At 34.0% G+C, this 19,620-nt stretch overlaps 2 protein-coding genes and 1 long non-coding RNA gene across 46 annotated transcripts in view; 1 reads left to right on the top strand and 2 right to left on the bottom strand.

Moving 5' to 3' along the window:
• Nucleotides 1-5,632, bottom strand: part of ptpn11b (protein tyrosine phosphatase non-receptor type 11b) — a 72,572-nt gene extending 66,940 nt beyond the window's left edge. For 4 of the 5 annotated variants that reach the window (XM_087305366.1, XM_087305365.1, XM_087305367.1 and 1 more), the window contains exon 1: nt 5,482-5,632. In XM_087305366.1, coding sequence (XP_087161492.1) covers nt 5,482-5,495 — 14 coding nt within the window. In that variant the 5' untranslated portion in view covers nt 5,496-5,632. 5 annotated transcript variants of the gene reach the window in all.
• Nucleotides 5,515-19,620, top strand: part of LOC147831299 (uncharacterized) — a 32,670-nt gene continuing 18,564 nt past the window's right edge. Inside the window, exon 1 of the long non-coding RNA XR_015523570.1 lies at nt 5,515-5,767. This is a non-coding gene — a long non-coding RNA (uncharacterized LOC147831299). The remainder of the gene's footprint in view (nt 5,768-19,620) is intronic.
• Nucleotides 9,248-19,620, bottom strand: part of agrn (agrin) — a 467,750-nt gene continuing 457,377 nt past the window's right edge. For 39 of the 40 annotated variants that reach the window (XM_087305965.1, XM_087305966.1, XM_087305953.1 and 36 more), the window contains 2 exons: nt 17,692-17,795; nt 9,248-11,612 (listed from right to left, as the gene is read on the bottom strand). In XM_087305965.1, coding sequence (XP_087162091.1) covers nt 11,455-11,612; nt 17,692-17,795 — 262 coding nt within the window. In that variant the 3' untranslated portion in view covers nt 9,248-11,454. 40 annotated transcript variants of the gene reach the window in all.

The following is a 19,620-nucleotide window of genomic DNA, read 5'->3' as shown; positions in this document are numbered from 1 at the left end:
AGCAGTTGGATAGGTGTACCTAATAAAGTGGCCGGTGAGTAAACATTATACTTCCCTAGATGATTTGAAAAACCTTATTTGGAAAAAATTGGGTGATCATGTCTTTTTCTATGCAGTGCTTCAACATAAAATATAAATTAAGCACATAAAAATACAACAGAGCAAAAACAAAAGTTCAACAAATACAATATACGAAAATACAAGAATGCACCAAATCAAATGTAAAATAAAATGGTCATCATTGTATTATTTTTTATACAATAATAAAATAATATTTGATAACATCTTTATCTTTTAATCTTATATCCTTATATCCTAATGCATAGTATTTTTCTATAGTCACTACTGTAATATTTATATAAATAAATAAATATATAATAAAAGGCACAGACTGCACAATGTACTCATCATTCCAAGTGTTTTTTGAGTGGCAACGCAAAACGTGGGATAAAGGCACACCTTCTCAATCGTCTCATTAAGATGAGTTGAAAGCACATTTTAAAAAAAACAAAATTTTTTTGACCCCTTTACCCTTCATCTCTTCGAAGCCGTTACTTTGAAAGGTAAACATTTTAACAGAATCATCCTCCATAATGTACTGTTAAGTCAGATCAGATACAGTGTAGCTCTCTACAAAGAGAATTATCATGATTTGTCCATTCTTATATTTTAATACGATCTTTTTCACCCTTATGCAACTCCAAATGACTCTCACTATCATAGCATGAAAACATATGGAATGAAGGTACGGTTTCTGAGCCTTAGAACCTGCCTAACATCTCTACTCTGCATTATTAGAGAAAGTAAGTTGTGTTTATAATAATACATGGTGACAGAGTTTACATGTTTGAGTGAACTATTCTTTTAATTTGATTGAGAAGGACACCAGTAATGATAATCTAATGATGCTAATATTAGTCAATGGTAATTGTTGGCAGCAGAATTATTTATATTACAGATGATGCAAAGACTGAGTAAAGGCCAAAGGCTACCCTGACAAATGAAAGCTGGTAAAGAAGCTACTGTACCACACCTCCTCGATCATCTCATTAAGAAAAAATTGCTTTTTTGACCCTTTCACCATTCATCCCTTCGAAGCTGTAACCTTGAAAGGTAAACCCTTCGAAGGGATTAGGGCATATAGATGAGCCCTTCTGAATGAAACGTGATGCATGTCAATGAATCAACAAGCACAAAAGCCAGTGAAATTGCAGTACTTGCGATTTTCTTCCATAAACACAATTCATATTTAACAATAATATTCATTCATTCATTTTCTTTTCGACTTAGTCCCTTTATTAACCTGGGGTCATCACAGCGGAATGAACCGCCAACTTATCCAGCATAGGCTTTATGCAGCGGATGCCCTTCCAGCCGCAACCCATCACTGGAACATCCACACACACACTCATTCACACACCTATACTGTGGACAATTTAGCTAACCGAATTCACCTATACCACATGTCTTTGGACCTGTGGGGGAAACCGGAGGAAACCCACGTGAACACGGGGAGAGCATGCATACTCCACACAGAAGCGCCAATTGACCCAGCCGAGGCTTGAACCAAGGACCTTCTTGCTGTGAGGCGAACGTTCTACCCATTGCGACACCATGTCGCCATATCATAACATTTTGGGTCATATTTCCCAATCCTATTCTATGAAAACAGCACTTTGAATAATAAGTACTCTTTAGTAAATATGGTTGAGCATCAATTGCTAATCATCAAATGAAAATATACGACTATGGAAAATGCAAACTGATGTTCCTGGTGCTTTGAGGACAATAAGCTTGACTGCGACCAAAAAAAGAAACAAAAAAACTAAAACTGTGTTCTCAGCAAAACTTTGGTCACGACCAGCAGAATTCCTGGAAGTTTTGGACATGCTATCTCATTTCACCACACTGAAGGCAGTTTTCCTGTCTCTGAGTTTTTAGTACTGAGCTATCAGCCCTGCTTCTGAGCTATCCCACTTCTGCTTTTTCACATACAAAAGTCAAACTCTTAGACACTGCAAATCAAAAGTGTAGGATCATTTTTATGAACATTCATATTTTAATCAGCAAGAATGCATTAAAATGACACTTAAGGCATTTAGAAATAATAAACAGCTGACATTTTTGCTAAACAACAAATCAGCATATTAAAAAATCAGCTTTAAATCACACATATTAAACCACTTTTTAAAATATTTTAAACCACCATTATAAATACTATATATTTCTTTAAAGCAAATAAATGCCTCCTTGGTAAGCATTAGAGACTTCTTTCTATCATTTTACTGAACACAAATTTTTGGACAGCAACATGGATGTAAATGAAGGGGAAAATATGAGTAGATTACAAAGTACAGTGGAAATTTAAACAGGCATCTATTTAAATGCAACCAAAATATTCATGACCCCGTATTTTCATGACTCCAGAAAAATAACCACATCATGAGCCATCTCTTCCTTTTTCCTCTTTCCTACAAACGCTCATTCACATGCTTACACAAACACACACACACACACACACAAAATGCTTTATGATCTAAAAAAAAACAGCAGGTTGGATAAGCGAACAAGAAAAATTCTTCCACATTACATTCTCCTTTGCCTGTCACAGGCTGATAATGAATTAAATGTGGAGAAACATCTTCAGCAGGGAAATTTATTAGCCACCGTTATGCAAATAAACCTCTTGTAAACAAAAACAAAAAAGCATTTGTAAATGTAATCTATGTAAATCTGAAATGAAAATAATGTTTAGTTTCCTGTTTCCATAGCATTAACGCAAAACAGATCCCTGTCACTTTTGCACATAAAAAATTCATCCTCCATTATGTCCTGTTAAATCAGACCAGATTTCATACAGTACAGATCTCTACAAAAAGAAATACCAAGCTTCACCTACTTTCTTGCTTTAATATGAATTTTCCCCCTTCATGCAACTCCAAAGATGGTCACTCTATCACAGCATGAAAACATATGGAATGAAGGTATGGTATCTAAGCCTTAGAACCTGCCTAACATCTCTACTCTGCATTATTAGAGAAAAAAAGTTGTGTTTATAATAATACATGGTGACAGAGTTAACATATTTGAGTGAACTATTCTTTTAATGTGATTGAGAAGGACACCAGTAATGATAATCTAATGATGCTAATAATAGTCAATGGTAATTGTTGGCGGCAGAATTATTTATATAACAGATGATGCAAAGACTGAGTAAAGGCCAAAGGCTCACAGACTATTACTCTGACAAATGAAAGCTGGAGGAGAAGCTACTGTACCACCAGCACCGAATCTTGAAATATGTTGTTGATGTAAAGTAACAGTCTTTTCCCATTTTTACCCAAGGCCACCTGTGCAAACTCTGACAATAACTGATCTGCGTGCTTCAGCTTTTTGTGCAGATGCAATAAACTTGTCAATATCTCCATTTATGTTTAGATTTGACCTTTTAGAAATAAAAAGGCCTATGTATAATCATATGTCCAACTTTTGGAAACAAATCAGATCACCGCACTTGACTTACATCACAGTGCTTTAAACGGACAGTTCTTTGAAAACCGAAAGTTGGCACAATTTACTCACCTTCACTTATTCTAAAGTTTCTTTCTTCTGTTGAACACAAAATAAGATATTTTGAAGAGTGCTGGAAACCAGTTACAATTTATGTCATCCTCCATAGTAAGAAAAACAAATACAATAGAAGACGTCATCAATGGTTACAAGGTTTCATTTTGCTTCAAAATATCTTAATTCGTTTTCAACAGAATAAAAAACTCATAAAGGTTTTGGCCACTTGGGTGTGAGTAAAATGTAGGCCTACATTTTCATTTGCTGGTAAACTATCCCTTTTAATGAGTCTCTTAGACACACACTAAAAGTTGAACCTTGGCTAAATTTAAAACCAAGATGTTTAGCAACATGCAACCAGTTACAAAATTCCTCAAGGCTTACCTGGCTAAATATTCATTTGTTGAAATTTACAAGTCCTCTGTTTTATCTCCATGTTTAGATTTGACCTTTTAGAATTAAATAGGCCCATTAAGAATCATTTGGCCAACTTTTGGAAACAAATCAGATCACTGCACTTGACTCACGGTGCTTTAAATGAACAGTTCATTCACAACCGAAACTTGTCATAATTTACTCACCTTCACTTGTTCTAAGTCTGTTCTAAGCCACAAAATAAGATATTTTGAAGAAAACTATTGTTGTCCTCCATAGTAGAAAAAAGAAATAATATAGAGTACAACATCAATGGTTACAATTGCTTGCTTCAAAATATCTTCAACAGAATAAAGAAACTAAAGATTTGGACCACGTGAGTGTGAGGAAATTGTAGGCCTACATTTTCATTTGCTGGTGAACTATCACTTTAAGATTGGTGTAAAGTTGGTTTTATATACACACATTCAGACTTTCTCCTAAATAATATAATTTTAGAGAGGAATTATTTGCAAATTCTAATTATGAAATCATATTAGCAGCCAATGTCTATCAAGGTACAACGTTGTTCACAGTCAAATAAATAGGGCTAATGTTGTTTTGAAGTCAAATTTACATGTGATTTTAGACCAAAAATTCAAAGTGAAAATATAAGGACCATGTCACAAGTTGTCACAGAAGAATATGCAAACTTCAGTTAAGTTAGACATACACTAAAGTTTAAAGCCTGGCTAAATTTAAAACCGAGAGGTTTAGCAACATGCAACCAGTTACAAAATTCCTCAAGGCTTACCTGGCTAAATATTCATACTCTCCCTGTTTGAAATACGTTGTTTAACGTAAAGAGACGTTTTGTGTTTGAGATGAGCAGCTTTACATGGAGACTCTTATTTTTGAAATAGGTCATTGCTGTCCAATCAAATGTAGCTATTGTGTATGAAATGGTCCCAACCCAGAAACACATTGCTACAAATTAGAAATTTTACAAGATCACCCACTGTAAATATTTTAAATTAGAAAAAATATTAATCATTCTGTCTAAAGATATTTTAAGCGATGCTTATAACTTTCAACAAGGCTATTTTTATTAATATCATTATTTTCCTCAAATCTATTTCATCTAGCTTTAAAGTGTTTTAAAACTGTTATTTCAGCTCACGATGTACAGTTACATTAGGATGTCGTTACCATAAGTCTCCGAATAAACTGGCACAGTAAACTAATTAAGCACAGTTTAAACTGCATGCAAGACACACTGTTACAGTGACTTTGCGCTGCTGATATTCATATTCGATATCCGGTAGCGAAAGCGTTTGTAAACAACCGAAATAAACGGAAAGATAGACTACACGATATTTATAAACACTGCACAAAAGCGAACACACATACTGTAACGTTACATATATTGGGCCAGATCGAGAGGATCAGAAACCGAGTCCTACAGACTGACTGAGCTGCGTGTCGTGCTCGATTCATTCATACAGTTACAGTCACCATCACTACCCGCTCCTGCACTTATTAATGTAGCCTTCGGCTTACCTTCGAGACGTCATGGCCGTCCTGAGAGCTGTCAGATGTGTGTGTGCGTGCGTGTGTGTGCGTGCGTGTTTGTGTGTGTGTGAGCACCGCTAGGACTGGAGGGGAAAGTGTAATAAAACGGTCCTCCTTCGCCGAGTCACTGCAGCGGAGCGGAGCGCGATCGAGGGGCGTCACACACAGGCTCACAGCGCCGGACTCGCGCTCTCTCCCTCCGCCTCCCGCTCTCCGATTCACACTGCTGACAGCACACTGGAAAAACTTCATCCAGACATCTCCAAAAAGTCAGGTATTATAAAGCTCGTGCTCGTTCCTGGGACATTGTGACAGGATTAGTTGGAGAATGAGGCCAGCAGGCAGCCACCAGTTGACACCGTTATTCCATTTACTGGCTCTACTCCTCAGAATGGGATGATGGGATTTGCAATCCAGTTTGTTTAGAATTACAAATGAGCTGCAGGCCTGGAGTCATATCATACACCTAAATACTATGTGTATTTAAATCATATAGGCTATAAGAGATTATTCTGCAAACAAACAAACAAACAAAAACAATACTGCTAAATGGACACATTTTAATTAGATTAAAGAACCTATAATGTTTCTCCAGTGGTTCTTTGGAGTAGTAAAACTTCTGTGTATGACTAAAGTGTTTGTTTTCTGGCTTGTAATCATAAAGGAACCACCTAATGTTATTTAGTGTTTTACAACACATTAACCACCCCAAAAAACCAATAGAAAACCATTACAGTTCTTTATAGTTTAGCACCTAAATTGGGTCTCCTACTGTATGATTACAAGGCAAAGAACCACTGTAGAGCCTTTTTTTTAAAAGCATTATACTTGTAATAATATAGAGTTTGTATTAATTATATAGACTGACTAGAATGATAATCCAGGAAAGAAATGCATAATATTGATGAATCTTTTAAATATATATTTTGTACTTTATTTATTTATTTATATTATTGCCTTATATATGCATTTTTGGTATTAATAAAACCCTAATCAAGGACCAATATCTGCCAAGAAGACAAATAATGAAAATATAAAATATTCCAAACTGTTTTTATTTGATATTATATAATTGTTTAGGATCGATTGTCACTTTACTGTCTGACTTTTTAAACTACGAGAACATTTTCACCAATTTCTTTGGTTAAATTGTGTTCCTGACAGCCCTCTAAGCAAATTTAGATTTAAAAAAAAAAAAAATTTAATGCTAATCTTTGTACAAACAGTTGCAATGCCAGTTAAACGGTTAAATTTCCAAAGTGCACCTCAGAGAGGGTTGTGATGAAGTGATGTACATTCTATATATTCACTTCTGTCACTCCAGTCATCATCACACTCTTATTTTAGCAGTTCTTTCCATGTACAGTAGTTATCACCTCTATTTCATTTCCAGAGATGTTTATTAATACTCTATTAATAAAGCTGCGATGCTCTTATTTTAAGTAGGGGAGAAAAGCCCAGTGTGTTTTTTCAGCAGTTTCCATTTGGGTCTCACCCAGTTTTGTGTCGGGGTGATTTGAAGGTGGCATCAGTGTCAGGCTAGCATGACGTCACCCGCCTGCGGGAGATTAATCTGCTGGCCGACACGGTTATGCAATTTGCTGAAACGCAAGGCTTTATCTATGGATTTCTCCTTCTGAACAGAGTCTGAGCAGGTGTTTTCTGTGCGCTGTATAAGAGCCAATGCAAACAATGTGTATGTGTAACTTTATACTTTAGGACACAGCGTGTCTGTTTTTCTATAATTCACCCATATAAAGGCCTATTGGGAAACATCACTGCACTAAAATATTCATGGATATATGATATATATAAATATATATATAGTCAAGATTATGATAAAATAATATATTAAAATACATCTATTATAATTTCCCAGTGTTGGGTTGCAGAAGGAAGGGCATTCGCTGCGTAAAACATTTGCTGGATAAGTTGGCGGTTCATTCTGCTGTGGTGACTTCAGATTAATAAAGGGACTAAGCTGAAAAAAAGAATAAATGAATGAATGACATCTTTTATAAACATGTGAAACCTAAAAAAAAAAACCATAAAAACAGGGCCAAGTGTACAGTATTGATTAGTTCTGCATTGAGTATTGAGGATGAACTATCTTATGTTTTTTCTCATGACTAAGTATCTTAAACATTTGACAATTTTAAGACTGCATATACTAATTACAACCTATTGTTTTTTTGGGGTTGATTTGAGACTTTGATTTTACATTTCTGTCATTAGGATTCAGTATATCTTCCCTTTTTATAATTATAACTTAGTATGACCTTCGTAGTAATACTAAACATTATGAACAACATTTTCTGTTATATAACTTTAATATACAATATATATATATTCACTGAAATAAAATGAAACTGAAATCTAAAATTAACAAAAAAAATCTAACAAGTGTTCAGCCTAGTTAAATTCACAAGATAAATGTATTTATATTTATTTATAGATATTGAGTCATTGAATTTTTTTCACTGAAACGATTACTTTAAAACAGTGAGTGCATTGAGGAACAAAACAAGTCACATTGCTTTCTTTGGAACTATTTTTATGTCAGTGTGAACTATTCCTATAAGGAAATGATTCACTGCAGAAAGAGCCAGTGCTGCTGACCAGCTCCGTTGCTAAATGACCTTTGACCTCGCAGCCCGAGGACTCTGAAGCCCAGACTAAAAGCCCATGAGGAGGAACAATGGCAGCCACAGATCCCCTGATGCAGACAGACAGCTGAAGCCTTGTTCCTCACAGTAAAAGCCCCTTTATTACACTGCTGGGAGCTTGTGGACTGAAGAAACCCTGGATCCGCTTGGCTAACATGACATTTCAGACTGAGAAATCCAATGCATTATGATGGACTGATTTACATTCGATTTGCTCCTGAAGAAATTGTTCCCAAAAAAAAGAAAATTATGTTATCCCTTACAGTTTTTTTGTACTATTTTTGACTTCCGTAGAATTTTCTTTTTTACCCGATTGATGGGACATTTCTGTGTTTTAATTTTAAAAAGTACATATTAAAATATGCTTATTCAGAATTATTCAGACTTATAATATGTATTGTAAAAAAAGTCCACTCTTATAAACAAATTATATATATATATATATATATATATATATATATATATATATATATATATATATATATATATATATATATATATATATATATATATATATAGTATGTATAGTATGTCTGATAATATTATTTCGGCTAGAATAAAAGCAGTTTGTAATTTTTTAAAAAGCATTTTAAGGTCAAAATGATTAGACCCTTAGCTATATATTTTTCGATAGTTTACAGAACAAACCATTTTTATACAATAACTTGCCTAATTACCCTAACCTGCCCTAACCCTAACCAAAAACATTATTTACTGTCATCATTCATTCATGTTCTTTTTCGGCTTAGTCCCTTTATTAATCTGGGGTCATCACAGCGGAATGAACCGCACCTTATCCAGCATATATTTTACGCAGCGTATGCCCTTCCAGCTGTAACCTATCCCTGGGAAACACCGATACACTTCCATTTACACACATACACTAAGGACAATTTAGCTCATCCAATTCACCTATAGCACATGTCTTAAACCCATGAAAAACCTATATATATATATATATATATATATATATATATATATATATATATATATGTGTGTGTGTGTGTGTGTGTGTGTGTGTGTGTATTTATGATTATTTATTATTTTTTTTATACAAAATACAATACTAGCGAGACTTCATTAGACAATTTGGGAACTGGAGGGATTTATTCACAGACATTATTTAGGAGTAAGTGTTACAGTAGTCAGATCAGTTTGTTTTACATTTTATTTGTATGGTGGTTGGAGGAACACAAGACACAAGTAATAAAGTTAGTAATGGTAACGTCATGCCTCTCATTCTGCACTGCCCATCAGATCTAGTTCAGTCAATCAATCAATCAGTCAGTCAGTCAATCAATCAATCAATCAATCAATAGTTTACAAATGCCAGACTGAGAATCCTCTTAAGACATAAATAAGATACTGAAAATAGTATTTGTACAGTAAATAGTATTCTTGTAGAGTCCAGAACCACTATTATCGAGGCCTTCTGGAAATTCTCTTACGCATTATTATTAATATATTTATTAACATTTATGAATTAATTTACATGATGAGGCTAATAGAAGTGAGAGCACAGAACAGTATGGACATGAACTTTTGTCACCTGTGAACGGTGAATGATTTTAAGGCATTTCTCAGTTTCCATTCACACAGCAGGATTTCCAATGCGGTTCTCGCTTCCCTTGAGAGCAAAAGCTACTGGAGGAGGATGTCAAAAAACAAAGCAAAAAAAATATTACAAAAAAAAAAAAGATCAGAAATCCAGTCCGCTGGAAAAGTGAAGGTGAAAGCGCTATACTAAAAAAAAGGTGGACGGTCCATACGTCTCGTGCAGTAACATGACATCCTGTGACGACCCAAAAAAATCATCCATTATTCCCAGTATCCCATAACTCACTTCCAGTGTATAATACTAAAAAAAGAAAAAGAAACTCAGTAACAAATTTACACTTGAAAATCACAGGGCTGTACAGGATGACGATTATGATCTTGCATGTCCAAAGAGGATTTGTAAAAAAAAAATAAAACAAAAACAAAAAAGATACTTTACCCTAAACAGGCATATTTGTAGTGGAATATTGCAAAGCATCAGGTATCAAACTCTATTTCTCACACCGAACAGCACCACAGCATTGCATTTGTCTCGGAACAGGTTTACAAAACCATTTTGACTTGACAAACCCATGCATTACTATTTTCACTGGTTACCGAACATGTTGAACAGGATGCAAGGGGGGTTTACATACATCATCCCTTTTTTACATAGCAAGTGCTGGCAGCATTTTTAAAGCGACATTTGATAAGATACAATAGGGGGGAAAAAAAGTGTAGTGAAATTTGTTCGATGATGAAGCATGCCAAGAATGTCAATGTTTTTTTCTTTCGTTGTTTGTCCACCTTATGTGTTTTAAGTCTCTTCCTGTGTTACAGCGCCTCCCAGAGTTGACTTCTTGCAACAACCGTTTTTTCCAACACATCCACTCACACACACACACACTCACTCACAATTTGCTCAGATTGACAAATAGCAGATATAAAATTAATCTCCCAAATTGAAATAACCAGATGTCAAAATTGCAATGTAGTAAGCTACATTTCTGCCCTGAATGGAATGATGAGCAAAACAAAACAAAACAAAACTGAGGCAAAATCAACCCAACACTTCTAAAAAGATGCATGCAACAAGTGGTCTTATAGCATATATGTATTTCTCTATATATATTTATATTTTAGATATGCACAACACATGAATGATAGCAACCAAAAAAAAAAAAAAATAGCATCTTCAAAAAGTCACAGTCTCGTGTATTTTTCATCAATATTTATAACATCTCACAGGTCAATGACGTGATTTTTGAGGAATGCTAATGTTACGTCAGCTACTCGTTAGTGGTTTCATAGTCTTGCTCGGTGTATTTAACAGTTGCTGTCATCTGTCGATAAAGCAGAAAGCTGTTTATTTTTTAGACCTTTAAAACGTAGCAAGGAGCACAGCGACAGCAGCTCAGAGGAATGAATGGATCATGTTATGGCACTGAGAAAAGGCAATCCTGAATCTCATCTGCCACTGTTCAAGTAATGATCGTGGTGTTTACCGTAGAAACATCAAAGACGTAAATGGGACTTTTTGCTAGTCTTTATGACACCATGTTCGCCGAATGAGAGCACGATTACGGGTTGGACGCAAAGACAGGGGGGGAGGGGATGAAAATAAACCAAACAAACAAAAGTGTAATTAAAACAATGTAATTTTTTTTTTTCCAATATAAAAGGCGAAAGGAAAGTATACAAAAAATAGAAAAAATAATTACAGCAGTAGACATGGTGTTGGGAGGAGCGCGTTGCCAGATTATTTGGCAGAACAGTGTGATATTTTGGGAGTATTTAAGGCGTCCTCCACCAGATGCAGCTCCACGCCGTCCACTATCACGTCTTTGACGCAGCCAATGAAGCCTGTACTGTAAGCTTTGGGCAGCCGTCGAGCCACAGACAGCTCCTCCAGTCCACCTGAAAGACAGAGAGAAGGGACAAAGGTCAGGATGAGTTATCATATTGTATTTATATTGCAGGTCTAAATAAATAATTAAAGGTGATCCAGATGTAAGGTTGACCATGTGAAACTGGTGTAAACAGCTATTCAGTTACACAAAATATACTCACAGGATGTCAGAAATGTGTTTTACATTGCATGTTATCACAATTTTGCTTTTTTTCTGTCTAATCAAGTATGACTCTTCTTGACATATTCATTTCTGAAATAAATTTTATTTTGATAATTCTTTCTTTTAAGTAATAATATATATTTTTCTATGTTAATAACAAAACAAAGACAAACTATATTTAAATAGTTGATTTAAAATTGTATTTTTGTTAATTGTAGTATTAGCAGTAGCTATTATATTGTAGCAGTAGTGGTGTTTGACTAGCTGACAAGTCTTGTCGCCTATCCAAGTTTTAAGAACAACAAATAATAACTTGACTTCTTGTTGATCATTTGGTATCAGAAGTGGCTTATATGAAAGACAAAGGCCTCTAGATTACGTTTATTTTACCAAAAAAAATATGATCATGCCTTGATTTTTAATTATTTAATTAGGACAGTAAGGTCTAACTTTGCTTAGACAAAAGTCTTGTCACTTAACAGAAATAATGTACAATATAGAATAGAAAGCCACAATGCAGTGGAAAAAGAATTAATATTGTGTATGATGCCCATGAGTTTTACGGCTGCATCCATACATCTCTGCAATGACCCAAATAACTTAAAAATAAAGTCATCTGGAATGGCAAAGAAAACTTATTTGCAGGACTATTAGAGTTCATCAAGATTATTTGGATTATCTTCAATGCCTCCTCTATCTTACATCAGACATGCTCAAAAATGTTCATATCTGGTGACTGGGCTGGTCAATCCTGGAGCACGTTGACCTTGTTTGCTTTCAGGAACTTCGATGTGGAGGCTGAAGTATGAGAGGGAGCGCTATCCTGCTGAAGAAATTACCCTCTCTTGTGGTTTGTAATGTAATGGGCAGCAGAAATGTCTTGATTCCTCAAGCTGTTGAAGTTGTCATCCACTCTGCAGATCTCTCGCATGCCCCATACTGAATGTGACCACAAACCATGATTTTTTCTTCACTTTAACTTTTCTGTGAGAATCTTGGGTTTCAGTAGGTCTTCTGCAGTATTTGTGATAATTAGGATGCAGTTCAACAGATGAGTAAATGGAAAAATCTACCTTCTGTCACTTTTCCAAACGATCAACTAAAAGTCAAGCAAGTTATTATTTGTTGCTCTTACAACTAGGAATGTATATTTTATATGTAATTTGGTTTACATTATTATTATTATTGATAAAACAAAACAGTATTTCTCTCTCTCTCTCTCTCTCTCTCTCTCTCTCTCTCTCTCTCTCTCTCTCTCTCTATATATATATATATATATATTTTTTTTTCTGTATTATATTGTTGTTATTAACATTTTTGTTTCAAATTATTATTTTTATTATTATTGTTATTATATAATTGTGTACAAATGGTACACATTTATTTTAAAAAGCTTATATTTTAAACATTATTCATATTGTACATTATTTGTTATTTTTTTACATTTATTTTTAATTTATATTTAAAAATTTCTAAAATAATAGTTCATAATTGTATAAATAAAGCATAAAAAAATTCCCTTGATTTTTAAAGACAGTTCTGGTGTAAGAAAATATTCAGAACTTTTTCTTGATGGCTACTCCACATTACATTCCTATAGTTATTAAATTATTACATCTGAAAAATATTTATTTGATTTAAAACATGTTATAAACATTTTCAAAACTGCAACTCTAATACAAATACCACAAATCTTAAGAAAAAACTTTTTTGTTTTGCTATTTTTCTTTCAGTTATGTACTCTGACCCCCTGGGTATACACAAACACGTAAACACTACACGTAACCTAAAAAAACATTATCTAGCACAGTCTTTCTGCAGCTCAGCCTTATAGAAAGACTGTTAAAACGTGATCCCGCCTGAGACACAGAGGCTGTAATGTGAAGAAATAGAGACGCAGGAGGAACAGGTGAGCAGTTCAAATAGTGTTTTTGGGAAGCCCGGCTCCAGGGACACTTTTTTGACAGCTTTCCCTGAAACAGAGAATAATGTTCACTTCCCTCAGGGACCTGACACTGTCGAAAACCAACTCAGTCTGCCACCAAAATATGTGTCCTCCTGTTACTGTTTGCTAACATTTTCCTTGTTTTCTTTTGCCTCGCTGTGTTTCGTCTATAATCGGATTGGAGGAGAGACGAGGATAATTTCAAGTGAATTGCATGCGAAAAAGTAAATAAAAAATCAAGTCTGAAAGAAGGGATTTTAGGATGGAGCTCTTGATGTTTGAGGATAATGTATTCTAGCCACCGGGCATCCACAGCACCTGCTCCACTGGCTGGACGTTTGGGCGAATACTTTTCCCAACATTTTTAAGGAAGATTTTCAGGCTGGAAATGGATTAAATAATCTGTTTAAAGCTTAACAGGTTTGCCAATGGAGGACGAGGTGGCAAATGCTGAGACATTAGAGTTAAGGGCTGCATGATACTGGAAGAAAACTGACATTGCAAGAAATTGTGTGAACTTAGAGTGTGAACAATACTTTTTTTGTTCCAAAATGTGGGTGTTTACACTTTCTTTCATTTTTTTTAATAAAAACTAACAACTAAAAATCCACTTTGCACAGGGCACATAGCTTTGGATGCTCATTTCTGAAAAACAAAACTTACAAACAAACCAAAACAATAGTTATTATTATATATTTCTTATTAAGTAAGGTTCATGCAGTTTTTTACCTCACAATTTTGAGTTTTTTTCTTTTGAAATGTAATAATATTTATTATTAAAAGCCTGCAATTGTGAGGTATAAAGTCTGAATTGTGAAATATGGTGATAATTATGAAGATATATATATATATATATATATATATATATATATATATATATATATATATATATATATATATATATATATATATATATATTAGTGCTGTCAATCGATTAAAAAAAATTAACGAATTAATCGCACTTCAAAAAAAAAATGAATCGCGATTAATCGCATTTAAAAGACTGAAACTTGTAATTTTGGCTATTCGAGTGTAAAATTAATGTAAACACAAGACAAATACTATTTAAATTCAAAATATAATTCATTATAAGAATTGTTGTGTACTTGTAACACAGATTTCTTCATGTAAACAACATACCCACAATAAACCATCAAGATCCTGGCTTGACAGCCATATTTATTACAGAAATAAAAACACAGGCATGTTAATGTCATTTGAATTTCAAAACAATCAATGACAATAAAGAAAACATTGATTTCCATGTTGGATTCTAAGTGGACTGCAAAAAAAAAAAGCCAAAATACAGGCATTGCAGATATGGAAAACTATAATAATAATAATAATAAAGTAATGAAAATCTGTGCATGCCTTTGAATATGTTTACCAACTCCCATTTTATAAAAGCACAAAAGCCATATATAGGAAATAACGAGAGTTGACAAATTAAAAAAACTACATTTTTTTTATTTATTATTAAAATAAAATTATAATCCACACTGGAAATGTGGGTGCCTGTGTGTTTTGAGGGAGCCTAAAAAATAATAAGCATAACAAAAACTGCCGGCTGACGCACACAGTTAATGTTGATTAATAAAATAAAGATAAATAATAAAAGCAATGTATCAGAGACCCTTAAAAAACATGTTTATCTCAACAATGAAACATCAAATCTAGCTAACAGCTTTTACATTGTCAATCAAATGAACTTAAACAATTAAAAAATGCAAGAAATATTTGTTTGGGCAGAACTACAAAACTAAATGTAAAAAAAGTTGCTTAAGTTGCACACACATACATATATATATATATATATATATATATATATATATAGTTGAAATCAGAATTATTAGCCCCCTTTTGAATTTCTTTTTAAAATATTTAATATTTATTTAAATAATTAGTTTAACAGACCAAGGAAATTTTCACAGTAAGTTTGATAATATTTTTTCTTCTGGAGAAAGTCTTATTTGTTTGTTTTTTTCCGGCTAGAATAAAAGCAGTTTTTATAAAAAAAAAAAAAAACATTTTTGGGACAAAATTATTAGCCCCTCTAAGCTAATTTTTAAATTTGCGATTACAGAACAAACCATTGTTATACAATAACTAACCTAATTACCCTATCCCGCATAATTAACCTAATTCACCTAGTTAAGCCTTTAAGTCTCACTTTAAGCTGTATAGAAGTGTAATGAAAAATATCTAGTCAAATATTATTTACCGTCATCATGGCAAAGATAAAATAAATCAGTTATCAGAAGTAAGTTTTTAAAACCTTTATGTTTAGAAATGAGTTGAAGTAATCTTCCCTCCATTAAACAGAAAATTGGGGAAAAAAATAAACAGGAGAGTTAATAATTCAGAGGGGCTAATAATTCTAATTTCAATTGTAGTCAGGTCCATGAATATTTGGACATCAACACAATTTCAACATTTTTGGCTCTCTACACCAACACAGTGGATTTAAAGTATAACATACTTTTTATCCTTTAACTGCAAAGTGTCAGCTTCAATTTGAGGTTACTTACATCTAATTCAGGTGAACAGTGTAGAAATTACAACAGTTTGTATATGTGCCTCCCACTTGTCAAGGGACCAAAAGTAATGATTGCAACAAATGAAATAGTAGTAATAATAAAAAAAAAAAAAAACAGAATTGCAGGTTTTTACTGGTAGTGGCAACCTGCTGCAAACTTTATACAATAGTCAACCTGCACTAAATTTGTGACAAATAGCAGTAATTAGGGGGGGAATGTATTGGAGGTTTTTACTGGTAGTGGCAACCTGAAGCAAACTTTGGACAATAGTCGATCTAGACTGAAATTGTGACAAATGAAATGGTAGTAATGAGGGAAAAACAGAGGGTGCAGATTTTTATTGGTTGTGTTAACCTGCTGCACATTTTGGATAATAGTCGATCTGCAGTAAATTTGTGACAAATAAAATGATGGTAATGAGGAAAATACTGTTGATTGCAGGTTTTTTGTAGTAGTGGCAACCTGCAGCAAACTTTGGACAATAGTCGATCAGCAGTAAATTGGCAACAAATGAAATTTTAGTAAAGAGATGGAAAAATAGAGGACAGCAGGTTTTTGGTGATAGTGGCAACCTGTGGCAAACTTTGGACAATAGTCGATACCAACACAATGGATTTAAAGTGAAACAAACAAGAGGTGCTTTAACTGCAGACTGTCAGCTTTAATTTTACATCCAAATCAGGTGAATGAGGTAGAAATTACAACAATTTGCATATGTGCCTCCCACTTGTTAAGGGACCAAAAGTAAAGGGACAGAATAATAATCATAAAACAAACTTTCTCTTTATTAATACTTTGTTGCAAATCTTTTGCAGTTAATTACAGCCTGAAGTGTGGAACGCATAGACATCACTAGATGCTGGGTTTTATTCCTGGTATCACAGTATTTTATCACAGTATAGCACAGTAAACTTACAATACTAACGTAAATACAAATGATGTAAAAATTTCTTAATTTCTTTATTATAGCATTCAATCAAACATTTATTTTGACAGTCTGCCAGCATATGCATTTATTTCAATGTATGTATACATTTTTAGATTGTAAAAAATCTACAGTTTGCATGCAGGCAGCTTATTGTCTGGTGAATATTGTTTATTTTACTCATTAATTCACTGTTATAATTTTTGCCACTCACAATATTGTATACTCAATTTTATTTCAACATATATCATGCAACATTAATCTAAAGACTAATATACATGCAGCACAGACTTATCCTGCAGTAAATATTTAACTACTATAAGATATTACTGCATCTTTACATTAATGTTTTAGTATGATTCTCAGAGCTAATAGAAGCGCAGCCCTTCAAAAGCACTCATTAAGAAGAGAGATCCAATTAGACATTACAAACTGCAGACTGCTGTGTTGGAGAAAATGTACATAGTTGGTTTGTAAAAGAGCTACGATTGAGCAAATGGGCATAAGATGAACTTACCCAACCAGAGAGCCCCGTCTGTGTCCAGCTGTGTGGCAGCCAAGGGTGAAGACCCAGTGACAGCTGCCTCATTACCAACCTGCAGAGAGCCATCTCTGAGCGCTCTGTGGAGAGAACACAAGAGTCAACCCTTAAAACCTAATTTCTCTAACACTTTTCGCTAAATTTGCAGTAGATCTGCGCTAAATATGCGATAGGGAAAATGTGGATTGCAGGTTTTACTAGTAGTGGCAACCTGTGACAAACTTTGGACAAAAGAGAATTTGGACTAAAATTGCGACAAATGAAATGGTAGTAATAAGGAAAAAAGAGAGGATGGCAGGTTTTTATTGGTAGTGGCCACCTGCTGCAAACTTTGGACAATATTCAATCTGTGCTAAAGTTATCACAAATAAAATAGCAGTAATTTGGGTTGGGGGGGATTGGATTGGAGGTTTTTACTAGTAGAAGCAACCTACAGCAAACTTTGTACAATAGTCAATCAGCAGTAAATTTGCTACAAATTAAATGGTAGTAATGAGATGGAAAACAGAGGATTGCAGGTTTTTTCTGGTAGTGGCAACCTGTAGCAAACTTTGGACAACAGTCAATCTGCACCAAATTTATAATATATAAATATGTAGTAGTGAGGAAGAAAAACTGAGGACTACAGGATTTTAGTGGTAATGGCAACCAGTGGCAAACTTTGGACAATAGTTGATATGCACCAAATTTGTCACAAATTAAATAGTAGTAATTAGTAAAAAAAATTGGATTGGAGTTTTTTTACTAGTAGGGGCAACCTGCAGCAAATTTGGACAATAGTTGATCTAGACTAAAATTGCGACAAATTAAAAAGTAGTAATGAAGGAAAAACCATAGGGTTGCAGATTTTTACTAGTAGTGGCAAACTGCTGAAAACTTTGGACAATAGTCGATCTGCACTAAATTTGTGACAAATTAAATAGTAGTAATTAGAAAAGAAATCAGATTGGAGGTTTTTACTGGTGTGGCAACCTGCTGCAAACTTTAGACAACAGTTGATCTGCACCAAATTTGTCACAAATTAAGTAGTAGTAATTAGTAAAATAATTGGATTGAAGTTTTTATTGGTAGTGGCAACCTGCAGCAAACTTTGGACTATAGTCGATCTAGACTAAAAAAGCGACAAATCTAGTAATGAGGGAAAAACAGGGGTTGCAGATTTTTACTGCTAGTGGCAACCTGCTGCAAACTTTGGACAAAAGTCGATCTACAGTAAATGTGTGAAAAATGTAATGGTTACAATGAGAAAAAAATGGATTGCAGGTTTGTACATATATACATGTGATGGCAACTTGTGGCAAACTGAACAATAGTCGATCTACACCAATTTTGTGACATATGAAATGGTAGTAATGAGGAAAAAAACTGAGGATTGCTGGTTTTTACTAGTAGTGGCAACCTGTAGCAAACTGGACATTACTTGATCTGTGGTAAAAGTGTGACAAATTAAATGGACATAATAAAGAAAAAAACTGAGGTCAACCCTCAAAACATAAATTCTGAACACTGGTGGTTAATGTGCACTAAATTACCAAACAAAATGGTAGTAATGGTGTGTGTGTGGGGGGTTGCAGGTTTTAACTGGTAGTGGCAACTCTGTATATAACTGTATATAACTGCCAGTACTGTATTGTATATAACTTTAACAATATGTTTACATCAAAGATTGGTAAATATAATTGTCCACCATTTTTCTGGCAAACAGTTCTATGGCAAGCCTGAGGCAAATATAAATGACTGCCACTGCTGGAAAACATTTCTGTGGAACAACTGTGGTAAACACAAATTACCACTGTCTCCAGCAAACATTTCGTATGTCAAACTGTGTAAAATATAAAATGTCACAGCGTGAGAGGGCTTTGGGTAAAAATGACCACTCCATTTTAAAACAGCAAGAATGATAGC

The sequence above is a fragment of the Danio rerio genome, chromosome 23 (assembly GCF_052040795.2).
Source record: "Danio rerio strain M-AB ecotype USA chromosome 23, GRCz13ab, whole genome shotgun sequence".
Classification (NCBI taxonomy): Eukaryota; Metazoa; Chordata; class Actinopteri; order Cypriniformes; family Danionidae; genus Danio; species Danio rerio.
This window is presented reverse-complemented; position numbering and strand designations above follow the sequence as displayed.